Source organism: Peromyscus eremicus, chromosome 10, assembly GCF_949786415.1.
Source record: "Peromyscus eremicus chromosome 10, PerEre_H2_v1, whole genome shotgun sequence".
Classification (NCBI taxonomy): Eukaryota; Metazoa; Chordata; class Mammalia; order Rodentia; family Cricetidae; genus Peromyscus; species Peromyscus eremicus.
Genome location: NC_081426.1, coordinates 77,695,224 through 77,721,124, shown reverse-complemented (window position 1 = coordinate 77,721,124; position 25,901 = coordinate 77,695,224). Strand labels below are relative to the sequence as shown.

Sequence of the window (25,901 nt, the reverse complement as noted above, 5' to 3'; positions counted from 1 at the left end):
GAAATTAAAAAGTTTGCAGGTAAATGAATAGAACTGGAAAAAATTATACTGACTGAGGTAACCCAGACCCAGAAAGACAAATATCAAGTTTTCATTCTTACCTGGCTGTGAATCATAGCATCAAGTTTTTAGATTTATATGTTTAATTTGGGTAATACTGGAACTCAAAAGACAGAAAAGTACCATTGGTAAGGAGGGAAAAGAAAGTTCTTAAGGGAAGAGGGATAGCAGAATACAGGTGATATGAAAGAGGAAAGAGGAATAACAGGGAGGAGGTTTAAATGGGAAGAGGGATGGAGTATAGGACAGAGGATTGGGATGGAGGAGGGATAACTAATTCTAAGGATGTTAAAAAAACACAAGTAAATCTGCTATTTTATAATATATATTAATATATAGTAATACATGATATGTATGTTGGAATTACCTACAGAAGACATAGATTATCAAACAAAAAGTTCAGTACCAGATGTAGGCTACTTCTTCTCAAGTTGTTGGTAAGAGATGTTCAGACACCCTAATACAATACAGGCTACCACCATTGCTTTTGGTTGTTCACCAGAACATGATGATAAAACCTTATTGCTGAAGATATCACATATTCAAGTCATAAGACATGAGAAAATCATATTGGTATTGATTGATAAACTTCCTCCTCGCTGGCTAGCTCTCTCAGTACTTGAATATGCTCTGAAGGCTGCTTGGAGGTAAAGGTCAATGACAGTTTACTCAGTTGCAAACTCTGTAATCTGTAATCATAACAAGTATGACAAATATGGGTGCAAGAATGGCATGGATGTTACAGAGGAAACTAAGCACTTTCTGATTGGATTTAAGGCACATTCTACATGCCTAGCATTGCAAATATAGCAACTAGCCATGGCTAGGAAGCTCAAAGCCCCAGAAGAAAGCTTACTAATATTATTATGCTAAATGGACAGAGTATTAAACTGCCCAATAAATTTGTATCTCTCTACCCACAGTTTGATATAGCTCTCCAATCTCATCAAGAAGTTTCTTTGTGCAGTGGATGGTGGTTAATACAGAAACTCACCATTATTCAAAGTGTAGAGAATAAGTGACTGTGGAGTGTTTAACCACAAATGGGACATCTACATCACATTTCTTCCCTAAAGATCAGGGACCATCGTGGAAGAGGGGGCAGAAAGACAGTAAGAGCCAGAGGTCAGGAAGATTGAACAAAGCAGTGTCATTTGGACATGACAGGACTGCTACACTCAAGATTTCAAAGAAGCTCTGGTCTCCAGCGTAAGACCTGTACAAGATCAAGACAGTTAACACTCTAGCACAGAGTGGGAAGGGGTTCACAAGCCTCCATTCTTAACTGAGGAGCAGTTGATGGTTGATGGAGAGTCGATTTTCTTTAAGACCAGGCTCCTGGTAGAGCAGCCACATTCTAGTGGGTGGCCCCACACCCAGAAGTGTGTGCACAACACAAACTAGAGCCAATGGGTTATTAAATTTAAAAAATGAGGCCACTAAGTTGTTGGTAGGGCAGTAAGAGTGGTTCTGGGAGGACTTAAGGTGAATATTAAAAAATTACATTGTCACTGCATAAGCTACCAGGTTGAGCTGAATCCCCAGGGGAGTCTTTGCCATGGAGGAAATGGGAATGGGGGGTGGGCTGGGGGAAAGGGGCAGGGGTGGGAGGGGGGAGGTCAGGGGAATCCATGGCTGATATGTAAAATTAAATTAAATTATAAAATAAAAAATTACATTGTATGAAATTCACAAAGAATTAATGGGAATATTTTTAAAAGTTTTATTTTTTGATATTACAAATTAGTTATTGGGATTTTTTTCCAGATGTGTTGTTAAATGCCCAAAGTATTATCTGCTAGTGACCATGGTGAGTCATGCTTCTCATTGCCTATAATTCCATTCATTGTAGGAATACATTTCAGAAACATCTACTTTTGAAACACTTCATATTTACATGTCAAAGACATTTTATATTTGTAGTTTATAGTCACTAAGGTATTAGCAAGAAAATCTCACATTTTAATAATATGTTACTATCCTGCATAATCACTGTACTTAATTGTGAAAATAATTCTATTATACTTTCTCATGTTTTTTTGCCTTAAAATTATACCATTTATAATTTGTCACAGAAAGTACTTACAGTTGACTGAGCAAAATTTACTCTAAGTATGAGAATACATATTTTACAATAATTCCATCAAGTAGTGTAATATATTTAAAGCCTTGGTTTATTTTCTAATTCATCTATCAGATTTAGTGATGGAGAGCTCACTAGACTGAGTAATGACAGGTTGTTCTCATATTACCCTCCTCAGGCATTTAATGAAACAGACCAACTATGACCAGAGCTGAACACTTAAAAACCTGCAAGATACTCTCAGTTTTCTGTTTTCCTTTTTAAGAAAACGTGGCTTTATCACCTAAATTGTTGGCCATTCTCATTATCCCTAAAGCCTTATAAAAGGATTGTTCAGAATTCTGCCCAATATTTTCTTCTTGTTTAGAATCCAGTTCTGCCTCTTTCCACCTCCAACTCAACACCATTAAAGAAGAAAACCTAAACACTCTAGAATGACTTATAAATGCACAAAGCTTGATTTACTCTTTCTACTTATGATGGAGAAACAGCTCAGATGTGACTTACACTAGGAAATGTTCTGACATTCACAGGCAGGTACTACAGATTGCTCAGAGCATGTATCTGTCACTCCACTTCCTGAAGACATAAAATAATGACCTGCCTATGCAGAGAAGTATTTTCCCAGACCATGGTCTTCTCAGGGATAATTTTAATTTCTGTGTTAGAGGATGTGTGATCGACTTGGTGCAGGTAAATTTTGTGTCTGCTGAATAAAACTGCAATACAGTATCAAGAATGGACTGTTACTTTTATCTTTCACAATGGGCTTGCATATAATCTGGTTCCAAACAGAATATTAAAATTTCCAAAGAACGAAATAGTATGGACTTTGTCTGAAATACCCTCCTCTGATATTTTTGTTTTGAAAACCTTATACCATGTTTGAAAAGTTAGCTTGCACGTTTATGAGACCTGCTATTCACTCTGTTCTCATTGGTTTTGTGTCTACAATCATCAAGTGACCATCTCGCTCTAGAAAGTTCTGCAAAACAGACAAACACAGGATTTTTTAGTTAATATTAATTTGACATTGACTTTCCAAAAATTTATATTTCATCCACAGCTCTACTTTTTTCTCAACTTGGATTTATGAGGATAACCTTTAAAAATATAACAAGTTTATTTAATTTTTAGAAACATCATACAAGGAATCTATGAATAGACTATTATTGTGATGAAAATGAACCCATTAAAATCATACTATTGTTCCTTTATTTATCATTTCCAGTTCTGATCTATTTCCTTGTCCTCTATAGTAAGCCCATATGTAAAACCTTCCAGATCTTTTCACATAGTTTATTTTTAAACTTTTATAAATATTAGGACTCATTTGTAAAGGACAGTATTATTTCCTTTTGAAAAAGCTTTAATGGTACCATGCTATGTTATTTTACACAATTACCCCATATATAATATTTTAGCTATATATGTAAAGCATAAGATATTTATTCAATTTGCAGAGGAGGGGAGAAGGAGAAGGAGTCCGTTCAAATCAGGAAAAACATGTTAAGCAGAAAGAACTTGAAAAATTTTCAAAACTTTAAAACTTTTTGAAAGGCTGGAGGTGGGGTCTCTGGACTGAGTCCCAGTGATGATTCACGGAACAGTAGAGAAGCAACACCCGTGGGAAGCTATTGTGGAACGCAACAGAGAAGATCCAGTAACTATGACATCAATACTACAACTTCCTCTTGTCCACACACTGCTTCTCGGATCCAGGAAGACGGAAAGCAAATTGTATGCATTGTTTTGGGAAGCATCACCTGCCAATGGCCTATTGCTAGAGAACCATAGCAGTCTTACTTCTACATAGGAAGGCCCTTGGTTGCTTCTTCTAATAAGGAAGAAACTTAATTTGTATCCAGAATCACAATTTTAAGAAACTATGGGAGATGTAGGTTTTAGGTTCCCAATTGTGGCTACACAAGAGGGGGCGTTAGAATGTAGGATGAGTGTGTTAACTCTTAAGAGCTGCTATAAGCTCATACCCTTTAACATTGAGCAATGCTCCGTGTATTGATATAAAATGATTCATTTGACCATTCTTTATTGAATAATTTATTTCCATGTTTTGCTGTTAGGGATTTTGTAATAAATTTATTCATGTATTTCTAGTTGAACATGTGGGCTAGGATAGATAATAACTTGGTTAACTTTTAATTCTGTGAACCACCCTGAGAAGATACTGTCTCAGTTCTAACTCCTATTACCCAGATATTAGAATACATTTCTCCATATTTTTACAGAATCTTTATTTGATTAAAAATTTTGCCTCTTTAGTGTTTTTTGAGACGGGGTCTCATGCAGCCTTGGCTAGTCTCCTACTCATCACATAGCTGAGGGTGACTTTGAACTCCTGCCCATCTTACCCCCATAACCCAAGTGCTGGTATTACAGGCATAGGCTACTCTGCCTGGCTCTCCATATCTTATTTTTCTTTTAAAGACTTATTTATTTTCATTTTATGCGTATGATGCTTTGCCTGAGTGTAAGCCTGTGTGCTATGAGCATTCAGTGCTTGCAGAGGCCAGAAGATGGTGGTGGATAACCTTGAAACTGGAGTTGTAGATGTTTCTAAGCCACCATGTGGGTGTTGGCAATAGAACCAGGTCCTGTGGAAGAATAGTCAGTGTTCTTCACCACTAAACCAACTCTCCAGCTCTTTAAAAATTCTTTAAGTAATAAATATTTTTAGTTTTAGCAGTGACCTACCATTGTTTTATTTATTTATTTTTTTATTTCTGTAAATACTATGTATAATGAGAATAAGTTCCATTTTTATGTTAATTGGCCAGTTGTGTTTTTGTCTGTGAAGAATCTATCAGAGCCATATATCTGTGTATGTGCATAATATATACCTAAAATTACACATTTAATATATATTTTTTTCAATTTTAGGAGGCACACACATATTTTGAGTATTAAGCAATACCTGAAATGGATAACTTATTTGCTAAATCCACTGAATACTAAGTGTTGTGAGAAGCATCTGAAAAACAGACATTTCACATGATTCTTGCTTTCAAGTTCAAGCAGCTTGCATTCAGATGATAAGACTACGCATAGGACAAACACAAACAGAAACTGATATAAAAGCAGATGATTAAATGCAAAACTAGTACTGATAAAGCTAGATGATTATTGAGAAGGTAAGGCTTTACAAGTAAATCTCAGTGAAAGAAATGTTAACTAGTTGGGCCATGAGGCATGAATGATCACTGGATAAGGTAAGTGGAAATTTGGGCAGCATTATGGATCTTGAATAAAATTAATACAGCAGGAAAACACTTGGCATTCAAGAAAGACCTAGAAATGACTGAAATAAAATCAAACTGTAATTATTAAGACAAACTTTTTTTGTGTGTGTGTGTGTGTGTGTGTGTGTGTGTGTGTGTGTGTGCATGTGTGTCAAGCATGTCTCAGTCAATACAACTGTTTCCCAAGCATGGTCCTGTTGGCCCACACATCTTTACTTATTGGGAGGGTCAGCGTCAGAAGCTATATGTCAAATAGCTAGTTGTCACTCAGCCTGGCATTGGAGTAGAGACCACGTCCCTTCTGTTATATCATCCTATTATTTGAATAAAAGAGCTGGAATCCAAAAGGGTACAATAATGATCAAAGAGTTTTATGTCTTATCCAGAAAGAGAATGAGAGTTTAAAAACAACTGGTGTATGTATACATGTTTGTGGTGTATGCATGAGTATGTAGAAGTCAGACGTCAGTATCATGTCTTCCCCTGTTACTCTGTATATTATAACTTGGGACATATAATCTCTCACTGAACCTGGAACTTGCCTTTCCAGCTAGACTGGCTGACCAAAGACTCCAGGGACCCACCTGTTTCCACCCTACTAACATTGAGATCACAAGCATATTTCTGTGCCTGGATTTTTATGTGGGTTCTGGAGACCCAACCTCAGGTTCTAATGGTTATATGGCAAGCGTGTTATCAATTAGGCTATTGTCTGAACCATTAATTTTTTTTCAATAAAACATGTCACCAATATGTAATAGGAGAACAAATCACAGCAGTTACATCATCATTCTGGTGTTAGCCTGAAGCTTCATCTCCCAGGTTCATCTGCATACTCTATAGACCATCACCCCATCCTTTCTACTCGACCATCCTGTTTCATTTATTTTTTTTCTAGCATGGTTACTTATCTCATATTAAATTATGCATTCACTAGTCTATATTTGTTGATCTTTCCCATTAGTGTGTAAGAGTGTGAGAACAGGGCTTTCATCACACCCATTAGTATATTAACATTTCTTGGAACAATATGAAACTCCAGGAAGTATGTAAAATATTTGTTAAATGAATGAACAGATAGAGAAGTATGGTCTTCAAGACATGAAAAATAGTCACAAGAGACAAGATATGTGTACTACAAATACTTAAGTGGATCCCCGAGCTCTGTTTCCACAAGAACTCGGTGTATCACTCAAAAACTTAATATATGTTCATTTAGTAAAACAACTATCAGATGACTAATTAGGTCATTTCACTTTCTATGCAAAGAATCATGAAAGTGAAATGCTTTGTTACTTTAAATCTACTTGTCATCTGTAATTTCAGCTCTACAAAGTATTCGACTATTCCTAGGAGACTCTAAATTTAAAGTGCATTTCAAATGACTGATGCGCTCATAGGATTGTTTAATCCTAAACAAGACAACTTGGAGTTAAGTCATTCGTCAGAATGCTCGGATGGGCTTGTTAGTTTCTCTAGGGAGAGTCTGTGTGCTGAAAGGAATGCTAGCTCCTGAGTCAGAACACTGACTCACCAATGTGTGGTGGTGTTTTGGGGTGGGTCTTTGTGATGACCAAGTTATGCTCATTGTTTTCATTCTAAGTATTCTACTCAAAGGGGATCTTCGTTATTTCCTTGAAGCCGAAGATCCTCATTTGTTACCACACCTGCTAAACAAGTTTCTTTTTAATGGCATTCTGCTATCGTACCCACCCTTAAAATCTCAACTCTCCTTGTAGCTAGTACATTTATCTGAGAACCACTATCAACACATAAGGAGTTCAGAAGTTCCCTGTATATTAACACCAGCAATCACTGAATCGGCACATTATGTATAGGTAAGTGGCAATTTGCTAGTCTAAAATTCTGACAAAATAGAATTTCTTCTCAATTCGAGTTCCAACTTAAGAACTGGGGCAAAATAATTGTGATTAGATGGAGAATACATAGTGATTCCATAGCATGTTGGCATTTCAGCCTGTAGCTGTACTGTCACAAACATGTATTTGTGTTTGGAATCTAGAGTGTTAAGCACTGATTTGAGGGGTGCTTCAAAAAGGGGTATGTGACCTAATACCCTGTGAATGGAAAAAAAATGTGACTGTGTGACTGTTGTCCAGTGGAGAGGCTATAGCAGAGACATTTTCTTTTCTTGTGAGTTAAATATGAAATAGTGGTTAGTAGATACAAGGATCATGGACTCTTTGTATTTGTTGAATAGCTCATGCTTCTGACAGTGCATTCATAAATATTATCTTGGATTTCACAGTACTATTACATCATACATTTTCTCTGTAAAGATGTTAATGTATATCTCATGTAAATATTCTTCTGAAATATGTGTTATTAAATCTATATATTTAGGTAAAAAACAGCCCATAAGACATATGGATAACATCCAGTGTTATTCTAAAATGGATACACTCATTGTGATAGAGCATACTAAGAACAACTTTCTTGGATTAAAGAATTTATGTGTGATTTTGTTTTGTATTAAAGATATTATTTCATTTATGATCTTAATTTTTCTTATTTTCCATATCTCTGATCTATCAATTAAAGAGTCATCAAGCAAACTTAAGTTGAAACAGTCCATTATGACTGTTTGCTTGTGTTTGTTTTGTGAATAGCTATCAACTCTATTCTGGGTGCATGATAGATTTTATTTATAAAGCATTTCATTCTTTCTCCACTACTAGTTTACATCCCTGTTAAGTCCTATGTTTAAAAAACATAAAAGGAATAAGCCACTATTTCGAGAATTTTGAGATAACTAGGCAAGACTCAAAGCTCTAATTCTGTAATCCACTTCTCGGAGTAAAACACTGAGCCAATTACATTCCTGAGCTTGGAAGGATTAGGAAATGTGGTTGATTGTGCTAGGGATTTAAGGAGGCTTTGGTGAATTTTGGGATGCATGTAGGTGCTTGAACGGTGACTGTCTGCAGGAAGTGAAAGGAACACGATGTACAGAAGTGGGCTTCAAAACCAGATTTTATCATTTTTAATGCTTTCTTAGAATTAGCCACGGGATATAAACTAGAAAAAAATCAGAACAATCTGTTTTAGAGCCTTGTGAACATGAGAAGTTCATGCCCATCAGTTCTTATGGTAATACACATCTTATATTCCATATTACCCTGCAGTATCTCTTACAAGATTTCCCTAAAGAGTATAAGGTGGGCTATCAGAAACTGGCTAACACTGGAATGCTTTTTCTTTTGTGCTTGAGAATGCTCCTTGTGTTTGTTAGCATTTATTTAATCATTTATGCTAGATTACAGTTTGTAATGTCTTTGGGTTATGTGTGAAAGACAACTAAAACTCAGAAAAAAGTCCAAAGAGTGACATGAAATAATCAAGGCAGAACATGGATAGGGAATGAACTATAAAGTCCAGTATCCTACAATTATTGAATAAGATGAATGAGCAGAAAGCTGTTTCAGTTGTTTCTTTGCAAACAAAAGGCTAAATGAACACTAAGAAATTTTATTTGGCAAAAATTCAACAGAAGCAAATCTTTTATGTTTTTATTAGAATATAAATTACAAAGACAACATGAGATAGAAAATTTAAGTGTCTCCAGATTGTACAAAGGCCTGTTCTGAACTGTTTTCTAAACAAAACTAATCAAAAGAAGAAACATAAACATGAATCCCTAGTTAAGAGATAATTAGAAAAGTACTAATTTGTCAAAGTTCATGGAAGACAGGAAGACAAAGGGTGTGGATTGAGACTAGACCCCCCTTCAGTGAGGACCACATTGGGGGAACTGAGCGCTTGTGAGCTGCGGTAAACTCTGATGATCAACAATGTTTTGAGTCAGTCAGTAAACAGGCTCATCACTTAAAAGCTTACACTTTTAAGGAGCACCAAGTATTCAGAATGGAAAATGCAGGAAGCATATGAAAAGCTGTGACAGCTTAACCACTGTTAAATTGGAAACAAATGTTTTACCTTGGAAAGAGAAATGCTAATTTTGTGCAACACTTTCACACACCGACCTGGTTTTACAATCTCTGTTCTTCCTGCATGTAGATGCTTGCTAAATTCCTACCCACAGCTGTGGTTCCTCAGTTAATCACCAACATGCCATACCTGATGTGTACTGGAAATCTGGAAATCATTCAAAATCCAGGTTTAAAAAACGTCGCTGTATCCTCAACTGATCTCCTCTAGGCGTTATTTTGTACTCCCATTTAAAACATATTCCTCCCCTTTACTAACATAGCCCCCAAGCTCTGGCAAGTACTTTTAGTCTGTAAACTTTCTCAAATTCTTCGTTTTCTTTCCCTTGTTGATACCATCACCAGGCTCCCATTGTTCTATTCCCATGGATTATGAGAGTTTCTATTCTAGCTGACCTCACCTGTCGTTTTTCTCTTCTTTAGACTATGGTCACACACACTCTTGGTGTTTTCCTTCCTAAGTACTATACGTTCTTTGTTCTTTAAATTTTTTATTACATTTTAGTGTGTGTGTGTGTGTGTGTGTGTCTGTCTGTCTCTCTCTCTCTCTCTCTCTCTGTGTGTGTGTGTGTGTGTGTGTGTGTGTGTGTGTGTGTGTGCATGTACACAGGCTTATGTGTGCATGCCACACTACATAAGTGAAAAATTAGAAGACAACATACAAGGCTTGATTCTCCCCTTCCACCATGTGAGTTTCTGAGGTCAAACTCATGTCACAGGGTTCAGCAGTCAATACTTTTACCTGCTGAGCCATCTTGCTGACCTCTTTCCCCACTTTTATGTCTTTTCATACTTATGCACCTAATCATGGGGAGTTTACAGGTGACAAGAAGAAAGTAAGACAGATCTGAAAAATCTGTGTGTTTTCTGATATATTTTTCATGTCCTTCATTTACAGGCCAGTCATAGCATCCCGCAAATCTTACCCGTTGTGGGTAATCATCCTTGGTGTGCTTGGAGTAGGGGCAGTGCTTGGGGTAACTATTGGACTCTTAGTTCACTTTCTGGCAGTAGGTTGGTATACATTTGTATTAATTTCTTTTTGCTGTGCTTTTATTTCAATTTCTGTGAGATATAAAGAAGCAATTGCAACCCATGAATTACCTCCCTCTATAGCAGCATTGGGGACCTTGAGCCCTGCAAGAGAGCATCACTAGCATTTGCAAATGTTGTGCTATAGAAGCACTTCTCTCACACACAAGTACAAGAATGAATATAAATTTAGACTCAGATGAGCATTAACTGATAAACAAGCAAAAAATTCTACATGTGGTATATTTATGTTTATATGTATTCTAGATATAATATAGTTATACTCTCTCTATACATTTATATTCTAGCCCTTCTCATGTCCTCCACTTTTATGATAGCCTATTTTTCTTTGATTATTATTGTTACACAGACACACATATTTGAGTATGCACAAATATATAAATATAACCTCCTGGGTCTATTTTTGTTGGTGGTATGCATATGGTTTCCGGGTTGACCACTGTGTATTGGATAAACAAGGGGGTTAACCTTCATTCAGGCTAATCCTTCTTCTCCCAGCTGTCAGTAGTTTGCTGCCTAGAGGTGGAGATCTATAAAATTTCCCCTTGTTAACATGTCCATTGATACTATCATTGTTCCAGTTTTGTTTATGCAGCCATTTCATTTTTTCTTTCCTTTTTTTGCAAATAGATTTTTTCATATAATATATTGTTTATATTAGAAAACAAATGGACATGTACACACACAGGAATCTCATAAAAACACAAAACTGGAAGTCATAATATATATATATATATATATATATATATATATATATATTACTTATTTATATATGTAAAGGCCATGTAAGGTTAAAAATACAAAACCTTGACTTAACATTATGAGACAAGGAACCTCCAAAGATGCTCTTGAGTTCATTTTGTGCTGGCCATCTATTGTTGGGCAAGGGTTCTTCCCTTAAGAGTGCTATTTCCCCAGCAATATTCCCTTGGAGAAAACTAAATGTTCATTTGCAAGTGGTTATCAACTGGAGATAGCTTCCAGGTTAGGGATGGGGGTATGTGTCCACTTCTCCTTTCAGCTCTAGGACCCCATTAGATGTAGATCTGTGAAGGCCCTATATGCAGCAATTTCTAAGACTGTTTCACAGCAAACCTCCTGATATTTGGGCTCTTACAACCTTTCCATACCCTTCCATGATATTCTCTGGGTCATAGATACAGGAGCTGTAATATAGATGTATACATTCAGGTTGGCCTTTCCTTGATCTGTTGATCTCTTCATTTTATCCAGTTGTGGTTTTCTGTGATGGTCCCCATTTCCTGTGAAGAGAAGCTTGATGGGGGTCATAGCTATGCTTATCTGGTATCTGTAGTTGCTCTACATTAAATGCTCACATCTGAAGATTTGGAGCCAGGAACTATAGATGAGTCATGTGGCATTTGTCCTCCTGTGTCTGTCTGGGTTACCTCATGCAATGTATTTCCTACCTCTATTCCTTTATCTGAAAATTTCACAATCTCATTTTTATTTAAGCTGAACACTATTCCATTGTGCATAGGCATCACCTCTTCCTTATCCAGTCATCTGTTGAAGGACAGTTAAATTGTTTCCATTTTCTAGTTGTTGTGAATACAGTGGTGAACATGGCTGAGCAAGTTTCTGTGGAGCAGGCTGTCAAGTGCTTTGGGCATATGCCAAGAAGTTGTCAAGCTGGGTAATTAGGAAAATTTACTTTTAGTATTTTGAGGATTTTCCTTACTGATTTCCAGAGCTACTGGACCAATTTGCATTCCCATCAACAGCGAATGGGGGTTCTTTTTTCTTTACAGCCTCCCCAGCATTTATTGTCAGTTATTTTGTTGATCTTCACCATTCTTACTGGGGATTGCCTTATGAAAATAGCAACTGTCTTTTGACATTATCTATATTATATGTAAGATGTGATATGTATATCAATTAGATTAGTATCTGTGAAAATTGAGGAATGGAGTATAATGTATTAATTGTAGGCCTTTGAGTCAGATGACTGACTTTTTATACTTGGACTTTCTTAATAGATATATAATATTATGCAGATTACCTAATTATTGTGAGACTATATTTCTCTTGAAAAATTAGTGTGCTTCTTAAGACTTTTCTATAGTATCATCCGGTAGTAATACTTAATGAATGACAACTTTTAAAATCTATACTCTGACAACTGGTTACTCTAAACAGAAGCCACTGCTAAGTAGTATATAGTTTTCTCTGTCTCAATCAAGATGCTTCTCTTTGGGCTGGGGAGATTGCTCGGTGGGTAAGGAACTTGCCTTCCATTATGAGGACTGGGGTTCAGACTCCAGAACCCAAGTAAAGCCAGGTCCAGTACTACACATCTGTAATCATAGTACTCATATGGAAAAATGGGAGGTGGATACAAGAGAACCATTGGAAGCTTGTAGGCCAGCTAGCAAACAAGAGAGACTATGTCTCAAACAATATAGAAGTAAGGACTGACAGCTGAGGTTGTCCTCTGACTTTCACACATGTAACGCGGCACTTGTGTGCCCCAACTCACACATACAAATATGTACACATACAAATATGCACATACACGTATGTCATACACACAAATCATTCATGTGTGTGCACATACACAAAGATTAAAAAACATGTTATTCCTTGTTATCTATCTATCTATCTATCTATCTATCTATCTATCTATCTATCCATCTATCATCTATCTCTAATTGTTTTTTATTATTGGTTTTAAAACCACTTTCTACAATGTAGAGATTATCCACTTAGTCATTCCAGAAATATTTACAAGGGGTTATCCATATCTAACGAGCACAATGCATCCTGCCTTGTGTTGCTGTGCAATCTGTGTCTTGACTTGAAATACATTTCATTTAAATAGTTCTTGGATCATTTTTGTCTCACAGAAAACAAGGTCTACTACTATCAAGGTAGCTTTAAGGTGCTGAATATTCCATATAACAGAAATTATGAGAGGGAAACGTCACCAGAAAGTAACGACCTCAGTGAAATCCTGGAGACTAAGGTAAGCTAGATTTTCATGTATTTGTTAACTGCTTAAAGTATAAACATACTATCGAAATTTGATGTTTAACTCTGTTTTCTCTTAACAGATGGTTGATGCCTTTCAAAATTCTAACATTTACAGACAATATATCAACTCTCAGATCATCACGTTGGTGTAAGTAACTATCATTAATGTCAGAAAAAGAGATAAAGTCATCATACATATTATTGTATTTTAAGTGTGCCAGGAAAAATGAATATAAAATTTTCTGATATATCACAGCCATTGCCAACAATGATTAGGTACAAACATTATCATACCTATTAGCATGATTGTTCAATATAAAACCAAAGCAAATTGAGCTTATATAGTTGAGGTTATTAGATTTAAGGGAATATATTGATGATTAAATTACATTTGACTTATCTTTCTATTTTCCTACGTATTTGTATCCACAAACCATTAGATGGTCCCTAAATCAAACGTTTGATCCCATATTGGTTTTTATTAATGATTATCCAAAATATAGATTTTATTATCTCCTGTCTTTCTACTTGAAAGTCAGCCAAACGTTGTTTGAAGTGTTCTTAAGGTGTCTTAAGTTCTTAAGTGGGGTAGAAGAAATCACACCTATACCAGGCTTTGATGTCACAAAAGGCTTCCACACACCATAAAAATGATGTGTTCCCTGCACATGGGTTTAGAGTAGCAAAAGAGTTGCAGGGAGGGTACTAGAATAGGCACTGGACAACCTGAGTCCAGATTTTATAATTTAATAGCCCCAGGGCCTTAAGAGAGTCACATTACCACGTGAGCCTCTCTGTTTAAATGAACTATTAATGCCAACAGCTTTCTTGTCTTCTTCATAGACCAGTATGCAAAATAGAAAAGATGGCATGTGTAGAAATATTTGCAAATAAACATATTTCAAATGAAAGTGAACATTGTTTTTACTTTGATCAGTGCCACTAATGCCTACCTTTCTGCCCCCATTCCTGAACTAGTGTGACTCCCAGGATTGCAGGATAGATTCAGGCTCCCATTAGAACTAACCTTGGGTTAATTTGACTATTGGGCCAAATGGAAAATTAATGTCGAAGGGTCCACGTACCTCTCAGAGGTGACTGCACACAATGTGCGTGCGTGTGTGCATGCATGTGTGTGTGTATGTGTGTGTGTGTGTGTGTGTGTGTGTGTGTGTGTGTGTGAGTGTTTCTGTTTTATTATGCATGCATGTAATTCATGTGTCTGTAGGTAGCAAGAGTCCAGACAAAGTGGAGAAGAGACCACAGGACAGTGTACTTCTCTTTGACATGTACTGCTTCATAACCCAAATTCACTCCAGCTGAGTAGCTCTCAGAAATGATTGATTCGTACACACAGTATTGAGGCTCCTTCCAGACACTGCTCCCAGGGATCTTAAAGAATATCCATACACCCATTCTTCAGTCTTTCAGCTGGTCACTTTTTCCCCCAAGCTGTGCAAGTCTTCCTTGAACACCATAGCCAAATTACTTCAAGGTCAGTTTTATACATTTTGTCATCATTGCTGGGTACTGGCTAACATGAAGGCTTTTCTCCATCAGAGCCCAATCTACACACTGGATAATTAGGCACAGGACAACAATATATAGTGTGAAAAAAATCCAGAGTACATCTGTACTGAACAAAATGCCTACTTTGATAGTGGCATACTCCTAAATACATTACATAAGTTCTCAGGTATTCAGTTTGTCCTTGTTCATAAAATCCGATAACAATACTTTTACTGTAGAATAGTAGAGAGGACAAAACGTGTATCAATAAATGTAACGATACAGTATCTGTAACACAGCTCTAATCAATACATGCTAATTAATAACAGCCATTTTCAATGCTTATTCTGTGATATAGCTCTCCTCATCTCTGCTTGATGAAAATTTCAGTTTGATGATGAAGTAGAAATAAAAGTACTTTAATGTCCAGTTCCATATCATTGCTTACATGAATGTTCCTTTAATTTTTTAAGTAAAAATTACGTGTATTTCCTCCAAGTATCTGTGGTATCTGTTTCTGTGTTATTTGTTACAATCTTTTCCTACATGCCTTATCTCTCACTGAAGTCTGAAAAATTCCTTGAGGATAGGGACTGTGCCTTAGTCATCAGTGGAATTCAGAGAAGTTACACATCTATAGCAATTGCTCAATAAATGATTGATGAATACATAGAAATATTTCAGTTCTTCTGTGATCATCTTTCCTTGGTACCTTTGGCTACTTCTATTTCTGAAAGATATATAGAATTGCATGTCCTCCAAATTGCATAGCACAGCTATACACATTCTGTTGACACATGTGTGTAGGAATATGACAGACTGAAAACATCACCTAAAGTGATGTTATTGCACAAATCCATAGAGAGAGAACAAAATCAAAATATGAAAGATTAGAGGAGGGAGTGCTAGTTTTAACATTGGGTGAAAGCTTTATATTGTTTCCAGTCCTGATAACAACAGCGTGACAGCACATATATGGCTGGTGTTCAAGGATCCCAGGTCAAATAAGGAAAACACAAGAAGGAGAATCGAAAGCATCTTACGTCAGATGCTGGAGAAGCACTCAGGATCACCGACTACAGATCCCAGGTCTCTGAAGCTCGTGGGTAAGCTTACCTATTGGATGACAGCAGCGTGACTGCATCACTTTGTGTCTAGGACAGGTCATAAACACCAACTACAAAGTTGTTCTTTAGTACAATTTTAAAGGAATGTCATTATAGAGAGATTTTCATTCTGTCACTCATATCCTAATAATGTTACAATTTGTAGTTGCTTAGAACAAGGAGGGATGGCTTCTCATTCTACAATAGATACTAATATACTTAGCAAACATTTTAAGCAATGTGTTTGTTTTTATTTTCTTGATGTATGAAAATTAACATTAGACTAGCAATTCTAATACTTGTCTCTTCTTAGAAGTTGTAATTATATACTGACACGAATCAGTTTTGCTGATTGAACTTACACTTTTTTCAAGAGAAAATAGTCTCAGTTTTTGACATTGGATGATGTAGACTATAGCTCCAGTTAATGAAAATATAATTTCTCAAGTTGGATTATGAAGATGGTACTTGAATATAATGTGTTCAAATGTAACAAAAAAATTTCAATATGCTAATTCTTTCATTTCTATGATACTTTGTTCTGGATTCCACATTACTACTAGACACCTCTGGTCTGTGGAAGATGCTATCTCCACTGCCCAGTTTAAATTTACTGTGGACTTTTTGGTCTATTTCAGAAATCAGTAAGGTTGATGCTGAAAAGATGATCAATAACCGTAAGTTCAAATCCCTGTCCAGTTACACATGAGGTAATTTAAACCACAACAGTCAAGATCATTGCAACAGGGCACAGCAGATTTTACATGTAATAATAACTTACTCAATCTTCAGAACACTTCTAGAGGGGGGTATGATTACAATTGTATCTTAGAGATGATGGCATTGAAGCACAAAGATTGCCTGGATTCATCCAGGTTGTAAATGATAGGGCCAAGATTCAAATTCAGTGAGTCTAGTGACAGAGCCCATGAATTAACCATGGCTATGTCTTCCAAAACTTATATATTCTCCAAGGGTTAAAGTCACTATGTGGGAGACTCCTGGAGCTGCTGGTGATTCTCCGTATGGATGATGCTATTCTTATCCGGTGCTGGATGGTGACAATATCACATATAACCAAACCAGAAGAGCTGAAAACCCTGGTCACCTTCTGTATTGTTATCAAATTCATGTCTTTCTATCCTCCATGAAACCAAACCAACCCATTCTGAAGGCTGCGGGAGACGGCCAAGAATGTCAGCAACCTATGACAGAATCAAGGGAGGTTCCACTGCTCAGAAAGGAGAGTGGCCCTGGCAAGCGAGTCTCAGGGTGAATGGCAGACACTATTGCGGGGCCTCACTAATCGGTGCAAGATTCCTGCTGACAGCAGCTCACTGCCTTCAAAGGTAAGTTCATCATGTTCTCTGAGGTTGGGGAAACCCAAGGAGCTAGGCAGTCTTTATCTCAGGCAAATTGTCGTCCATGCTCACAGGTGTCCAAGTTTGAAAAATAGATTGCAAGTAAGCCTGACTCAGCCTTTCCTACTTTTACCAGTAAAAATAGGAAGAGTGATTACATTTTTATTGATTTTTATGCTGTTCATTTTTTTTTTTTTTGTTTTGTTTTTTTTCGAGACAGGGTTTCTCTGTGTAGCTTTGCGCCTTTCCTGGAACTCACTTGGTAGCCCAGGCTGGCCTTTAATATGCTTTTTTTCTTACACAAGTCTCATTTCTGATCAATTTATACTTCAGATCTTAAAACACTTGCAGTTGCCCTAAAATATTGTATCATATCTCTTCTCTCCCTCTAACTCATCACATATACCCAAGTCTCTTGGTCATTTAGGTAAATATGACTCAGTCTAAAATACTGTTTTCTCTAAAAGTAAAAATTTCCTTTCTCTTTAGCATGCAGATTTATGTCCTCCTGTTTATTGGCTTCATTAACTACTTGCATAAATATTATACATTTATAATTACCCATGTGTATGTAGAACTTGCATTGAATTTAAGCTTCTTTAAGGCAAGGACTCTATCTCCCTATCTAGTGTACTGTAAAGAGATTCAAACAAGATGTTTCAAAAATGAATTAAAAGAATTAGATTATATGGAGCTGGAGAGGTGGATCAGCAGTTAAGAACACTTGCTGAGGACCTGAGTTTAGTTCCTAGCTCCCACACAGCTACTCTCAATTGTCCATAACTACAGTTGCAGGGGATACAATACCCTCTTCTCACCTCCAAGAGTTCGAGGTATGCACATAGTGTACAGACATATGTACGAGCACAACATTCATACACGTAAAAAAAAAATCAGAAAAAATTAAAAATCAGCCTGTGCCATTGCAATGGGCTATAATGCAAGGAAATATTGCTGCCATAAAAAACATATAGAAGATGTAATTTTTTTTACCATATGCTATAAAATGCAGTATTTCTGGCATTTAAAAATAAATACAAAAATATGTGCTTTTTGTTTCCTTAGGACAAATAATCCAAGAAACTTAACTATTAGCTTTGGCACTGAAGTAGCTCCACCCTACATGCAACATTATGTTCAAGAAGTTATTATTCATGAAAACTATGTAAAGGGGGAACATCACGATGACATTGCTGTTATCGTGCTCACTGAAAGAGTTTTTTTCAAGAACGATGTCCATCGGGTTTGTCTTCCGGAAGCCACACAGGTTTTCCCACCAGGTGAAGGAGTCGTTGTTACAGGATGGGGAGCGCTTTCGCACAACGGTGAGTCCAACAGAAGCACACAGCGTAAGATACAGGGGCAATGTGAACATGAAGCCACCGGAGCACAGCGTGCTAGCTAGGCAGCATTTTATCTCCAAATGCACAATTCCTTCAGGCCATCCCTCAGGGAATATTGCTCAGGACCTTTCAGAATGCTTTGGTTTAAATCCTTCAAAGGAGACCAGTTTAGGTATAGAGACTCTCTGTCCTGTAGAGACGAATAGAAAAGTTTTTGGACCAATGATGTAAGAAGGAAAAGAAATGGTAACACTTGAAAGGTGTTTCTAGTGAATATTTTGGATATTTATTTTTCATTAGTTTTGAGAGGGGAAGAGAGAGAGAGAGAGAGAGAGAGAGAGAGAGAGAGAGAGAGAGAGAGAAGGGGAGTGTGTATGTGTTTATCCTAAAAAAGGGCAAGTGTCCATTCTGGTCAGGTCCTCAGCTGTGGTGATATTTTAATTGTGCTGAAATGTGATTTTATTTGTATATTAATAAATAAGGTTTGTCTGGGGATCAGAGGTCATTAGTGGAGAGCCAGGAATAGAAGTCAGGTGGTGGTAGCCCATGCCCTTAATCCAATCACATAGCAGGCAGTGTCTCTGTGTGGTCAAGGACATAGCCAAGCATGGTGACCCTTGAATCTTTAATCCCAGTATCAACCATAGAAACCAGGAGGTCTGTATAGACAGGCAGTGATGAGGAAGTCATGTGGCTGGGCTTAGAGCCAATGAGAAGGCAGAACAGGAAAGCGATGAAACTCAAGATACACAGGAAGAAAGGTCTCTCTCTCAGGGGAAGGACGGCAGCGAGTGGTAAGATAAGGTGGTCTTGGCTCTTCGCTAGTGCTCGGATCTCTTGAGCTTTTAACTCTGTATTTGACTCTGTGTTTCTTATTTAATAAGGCTATTTAGAATTTCGTCTATACACAGCACCTGTTTTTCTGACCATATTGACCATGCTTACTTCCTTCAGGTGAATCCCCACTGTTACTTCAGAAAGCATCTGTTAAAATTATTGACACAAACACTTGTAATGCTGAAGAAGCTTACAATGGAAGGATACTGGACACAATGCTCTGTGCTGGTTACATGGAAGGCAATATCGACGCTTGCCAGGTGAGTCTGGAAATTATTTATAAGGACCACATAGTGTATAAACAACTGTTATCATTCTGTGACGGTAATCATTCTGGAGATCATTCTGTTCTTCATTAGTTGTGCTTTGATAGTCCTGTAGGTAGCACATGTTTATAAGTGTTTACTAAACACTGAGAGTAGATTTTCTCTGAGTTGAGTTCCATCCCAGGTCCTTTAAAAATATTAATTCATTTAACTCTCACCATAACTGTATGATATAAGTACTATTATTCTCATTTCATAGATAGGGAAATGGAGACAGAGGAACATTAAGTACTTTATATTAATCACACAGCTGCTAGGTGGTAGGAGTGTGCACTCACATTCTGGGTTATCTCAAATCATAGTACATCATCTTAACCATAGATCAGAAAGGGATAAGTTTCAGAGATATTTCAGCCTTGTCAGGCCATCCCTACATTACTCTTATTTTCTTATTCCCCTCATAGCTAGAGCCCTGGTCATATTTTTCAGATACAAAACTTTGAATTTCAAGCATACTCAAATATATTTCCTAAAAACTTCCTCAAGAACTAGTTTATAACTTCTCAGATCATACTTTCAAATTCTCACTCATAAAAGAGAAGCAGAGAATATATTTTGGTCAGTATTAATTGAGGTTAGGGATGTATAGGGATTTATATCCTATGCCTCTCCACAATCTTGAAGATGCATCAATAATTTACAACTTCATCTGGAACATTATTGCATGTAGGTAGCTTTAGCTGTCTGAGATAAACCTGTCAAAATGATAAATGTTCTTTGCTTTATTTAGGGTGACTCTGGAGGACCACTAGTTCACCCCAATTCTCGAGGTATTTGGTACCTTGTTGGGATAGTGAGCTGGGGACATGAATGTGGCAAAATCAACAAGCCAGGAGTCTATATGAGAGTGACTGCCTATCGTGACTGGATTGCCTCCAAGACTGGGATCTAGTAGAAAATCGTCTTCTAGTACTGAATGCACATCATTGTTGCCTGGTACTTGTAACTATTACTTAACATCCATTTCTTTATTGTTTTTTTCCATTTTGTATGTACGTGTGTTTGCATATGTATGGGTGCATGTGTGTCTGTGCTCATGCATTTTTGTGTACACTCATATAGATGCTCAAGTTGATGTTAAGAATCACCCTCAATTATTTCACCTCATTCAATGAGACAGGCTCTTGGTCTTACTAGTCAGGTTGCTGTTGGGACCCCTGCCTCTGTCTTCTAAGGATGGAAGTACAGACAGGCCTCTATGCCCACCAGGTATTTATGTGCATTCTGGGGATCCCAATTCCTGTCTGTAGGCTTCCATGGCAAGTGCTTTATCACTGGGCAAACCCCTAGCTCTCTTTAAAACATTTTTATTCTATGTGTCTGGGTGTTTTTCCTGAACCGAATACATGCCTAGAGCTGCATCTTCTTGGATTGGAGTTACAGATGTTTGTGAGCCACCCTGTGGATGTTGGGAATTGAATCCAGGTCATCTAGAAGAGCAGCCAGGACTCTTAACTGTGAAGTTACCATTGTCTAATACTTTCCATGCTTTTTAAATGTGTATAATGGCCCATTTTGAAAGAATTATAGCCCTAAGGAAATCTTTGTAAACTTTTAAGAAAATTCAACAAAACAAAATAAGAAATCTTGAGTTTCTTAGTCTAGGAAGCCATTAGCCAAGAAAGTACTCCCACCAAAATACTCTCTTTTTCGTGGTTTATCAGGCTACACTATTACTATTTCACCATGAAGTAGGGCTACTGGGTTTTATCATGTAGACCTTGTAAAACTATGGGAGTATGTCGTTGACTGGTGATTTATCAGACTGCATGATGAGAGACCAGTGCCTCCCAAAAATCAGGTTGGAATGTGCTGGATCTACTTTCATGTCCAGAGCTTTGTGGAAGGCTGTGGTTGTAACTTTATCTAGTCTAAAATGAAGTATTGAATTACAACCTCTTTTTACTAAGGCATTCACACATCTGAAATCATTGTGAGTTTCTCACCACCAATAAAACCAGAGAGAAAAGCACATTTTAAATTACAGATACTAAGTATAGTAATTCTTCAGCATAGACACAGAAAATTCTCTATGTATAATATATTTTTTAAGCTATCCGAAATCAATAAAAATGTATGATGTGTCCTAATTAAAACAAATGTAAAGAAAGATCTTTTTTATTCAGTAGTAGTTCTTGATTGTGTGTTTACTTAGTGGTTCTACTATTAAGTAGACTAGTTTTTCTTTCCTCTTGTGGGAGTTGGGGAGGTCACTGTTTCTAGTCCCACTTGAAGGTGAGCACACTAGCCTAGGTGGGACACTTCCAGCCTGTGGAGCTTGATAATGTGGTTACTCATCTTCCCGATAAATTTCAGCTCCTGATTGATCTAAGAAGTGACTCTTCAAGAAGCTACAGAAGTGGGTGTCAAAGCCTTAGGGTTCAGGACATACAGACACGAAAGCCTGCTTCAGGCTCATCTCCAGAGCCACTGATCCCCAGGGGCTATTGTCCCCATTGGGGTTAGTGTGGTGTCACATTCTCAATACATTCCAGGCATTCGGGTATTTCTTAGCCAATTCAAGAGAGCACCCACGATTTCCAGTGCCCACCATTCTGGTGGAGATAAGAACTTAGAGAGACAGTGAGTAAGGAAGTCCTGCTGGTGATGTTGATGGAATAATGTGGCTGACCCGAGAGCCTACAGCTTGTCAACAACAAGGAGCCAACCACATATAATAGATTGGTGAGTCTTGGAAGAGAGATGAGGGGAAGACTAAGATTTTTCCGGAAGCAGTAGTGGGGCCAGAGGAAGATAGATAAGCATGCTGTGTCTGTAGGAAGATGCCTTATAAGGGAGAATATTAATCTTTTTTTCCCGAAGGTCTCATGTCTCTGAGGGTTATGGTTAATAGCTATAGGGTTGGAGGTGGAAGAAAACATTGGACTTGGTATTCCCCTTAAGAAAAGAAAAAAAGGGGAATGGGTAGATATAGGACATTAAGGTATATTATTGTATATACTAGTAAACTAATTTAGTAAAATATCAGCCTTAGATAAATTGCAGTTATGGATTCTTGTATATTGATACAAATGAAACCTATTTTTATATTCTTACTCCAGATAATTTGTATAGTGATACAAATACAGAACCATATTTGTTGTAATGTACATATCTTTCTACTCTTATTTGAAATGTGCTTAATATTATGTGCTCCCACAGCTCCCAGAAATGAGCATTGTACAGTGTTTATGAGGCACAAGTCTCTACGGTCAAGTGACTTCAATCTAATAATCACTCTTGAAAAATAAAATTTTTAATCAGTGTTTTCTGAAACCTTCATTTATTGACTTTATAAGATTAAATCCTTACAAGATTTTAAAATTTTACTTAATATTCAGTGACCTAGACAGGATTTAGAAGAGAAAAATATTCATTCTCTCTCTCTCTCTCTCTCTCTCTCTCTCTCTCTCTCTCTCTCTCTCTCTTTCTTAAATACTGGCTAAGCAGGTGCTTTCCATTGTGCTTGTATATTCCTGGTCCTATAGGAGAAAATATTTTACTTATTTTTCTTCTATCCTAAATAGTGGTTTTATGAATGTGTATATCATGTCTAACCACACAATAAATTAACCTTTTTACAGGGATTGCAGGCATATGCCATCACATCCAGATTATAAATTTACTTTTGAGTGGTATTTTTGGTTCTCTTTTGTTACACATAATCCCAGTTTCTTAAACTGTTCCAAGACCAGTTCTCTTAAAGTGGCTTTGGCATATTAAATTCCAATTAATTATCTTGATATTTAATCTATGTGACAATTATTTTCACACCATATTATTTATTGTCATCATGATAGTAAATTAAACAACACTGTTTAACAACTGTTGAGTTCTTGCTGTGTGTCAAGGAATGATTCTAAAGACTCCATCCCAACTAATGCTCTGTCTATTCTATAAGGGAAGCTTTCACTCTAACTTTACAGATAAAATCTGAAACACACAGGAGTTAACAACCTTGCCCAAAGGTGCAAAATAATGTTCATCCTGTCCTATGCCAACCAGTCACAGAAGCCTTGGTAAGGAAGCAGCTCTGACAGGAAGTTTGAGCAGTTCATAATTTTTGTGTATTTGTTTGTTTTGGTCTGATTTTATTTTTGTTTGTTTGCTTACTTGATTTTTTTAAGAGTGAAAATTCCTTATAGCTTTGGGTAATACTATCAAGAAATCCATACTGGGAAATGACAGTAACACCACTTTTCCCAAATACATTTGTATTTGTAAAACATTGTGTCTTTCTCATCTGATCCCACATAGAAATGCCCCTTGTCTGTGGAGGATAGTCTTAAATTAGTTGGTGTGGGAAGAGTCAGCCCACTGTGGGGAGCACCATCCCCTAGGCAGGGGGTCATGAACTATGAAAACATGAACAAACACAAGAAGCACAGGCAAGCAATTTAGCATGTATTTATTCATTTCTTTGTGTTCTTGACTGTGGGTATGATGTGAACAGCTGTTGAAGTTCCTGCCTGACTTCCCCACAATCCTTCACTGAGATTCTGTTCAGAGCATTCTTGGTTGTGTTCAAGTTAATGATTAACGGTAGCCATCACACTGTTTTTCTGAAATGTTACAATCTAGGTTGTGTCTAAGTTAATGATTAATGGCTGCTGTCACACTGTTAATCTGAAATGTTAGATTCTCAGAATGCTTTAATACATTCAAAACTGTTGATAATCTCATGGAGCTTTTAAAAACAATGTTTCTTTGAAGTTTTTAAGAAAACATATCTATTGATAGTAAACTGAATACTAAAACTGAAAAACATTTAAAAGTTAGCTTAAACAGGACTGAGACATACCACAAGGATTATGGCTATTTTTAAAGCCACATTTCTCAGGTCTAACCTAGTACCTTAGAACAAATCTCTGGTGCTAATTTCATATTTCAAGTGTGGAAAGAACAAAATGTTTCCACATAATAAGCAATAGGGAGCTCTGAGAATCAACCAAGATGATAAGTCACAAGAGTCGCTGTGCATTTCCAGAACAAAGAAATCTGAAATAGATTTAACTGTGGTACAGTGATCAGTGTCTATTATTGGAAAGCTCAGTGTTTTACTAGAGTAAAAAAGAGAAGGAAGAAGTATTATGTTGAGTGGAGAAGCATTCACAGCTTCTTTGATATACATGGCATTATTTCAGTAGAAAGAAGCTCCATAACTTTGTGCTATAGCATGCTTCTTCTGTACAAAAACTGTGAGTTAGACCAGAAGTAAAGGTAGGAAACAGAGTTTATTTTGAAGTTTATCTTAGTGATATTATTAACGATTTTTATTTTCTCCAGCCTGTCATACTTTCCGTAATGAGAATGGTTACTTTATAACAAAAAGTCTTTGTTATTTCATCCACAACGATGGGTCATGTGGATGGAATCGAATCTGAAACAGGTTTGACCATTTTTGTCTTTTGTATCAAACGATCTGGGAAAAACTCTTTTATTCCATAGCAACAAAGAACTGAAAGACAATAAGAGTACTTCTTTAAATGTTAGTGCCTGACGGATTTGTTAGTTATTCTTGCTTCCCCACAAGTATGTTAGGGAAATTGGTCTTAATTGAGTTTTTTAAACTAGATTATATTTTAAATTCTAAAACCAAGTGATATATAAATGAATGTGTTAGTCTGGATTATTTTTCTACATGTACATTTTCACATTTGTTTAAACATTAAGTCCTTAATCATTCTTCTGGCTTCAGGCTTCAGGTATCAGCCTTCTGTACTTTTCTTGCATAAGCAGAACGTACCCGAACCTTTTCATTTCCTACAGCAGAGGGCGCTGCAACCCAAGTATCAGGATTTAGGTTTTTCCTACGAATGTCAAACTTGAAAACTGTGATTATGAAGAGAAGTCACACCAAGGAGCTGTGCAGCACAGCCAAGCTGGAAATTTTCTTTCTGAACTACATTTCTTTAAACAAGAACTGTGAACCAAAATGTTTCATGCACATTCTTATTAGTTTTAATCAAAGCTTATCTTTTATTAAAGGTATCTCTTCCTC

The 25,901-nt window shown here is 36.8% G+C and overlaps 1 protein-coding gene across 1 annotated transcript; it reads left to right on the top strand.

Annotated features, from left to right (window-relative positions):
* Positions 1-6,982: 6,982 nt before the first annotated feature.
* On the top strand, positions 6,983-23,131 carry LOC131920297 (transmembrane protease serine 11B-like protein). Its single transcript, XM_059274607.1, has 10 exons — positions 6,983-7,241; positions 10,270-10,385; positions 13,292-13,410; positions 13,499-13,566; positions 15,873-16,033; positions 16,672-16,710; positions 17,208-17,382; positions 18,460-18,719; positions 19,692-19,834; positions 20,631-23,131. Exons 1-10 carry the CDS (start codon positions 7,234-7,236, stop codon positions 20,790-20,792), a joined length of 1,251 nt encoding a protein of 416 aa, XP_059130590.1. The 5' UTR covers positions 6,983-7,233; the 3' UTR covers positions 20,793-23,131.
* Positions 23,132-25,901: the final 2,770 nt, after the last annotated feature.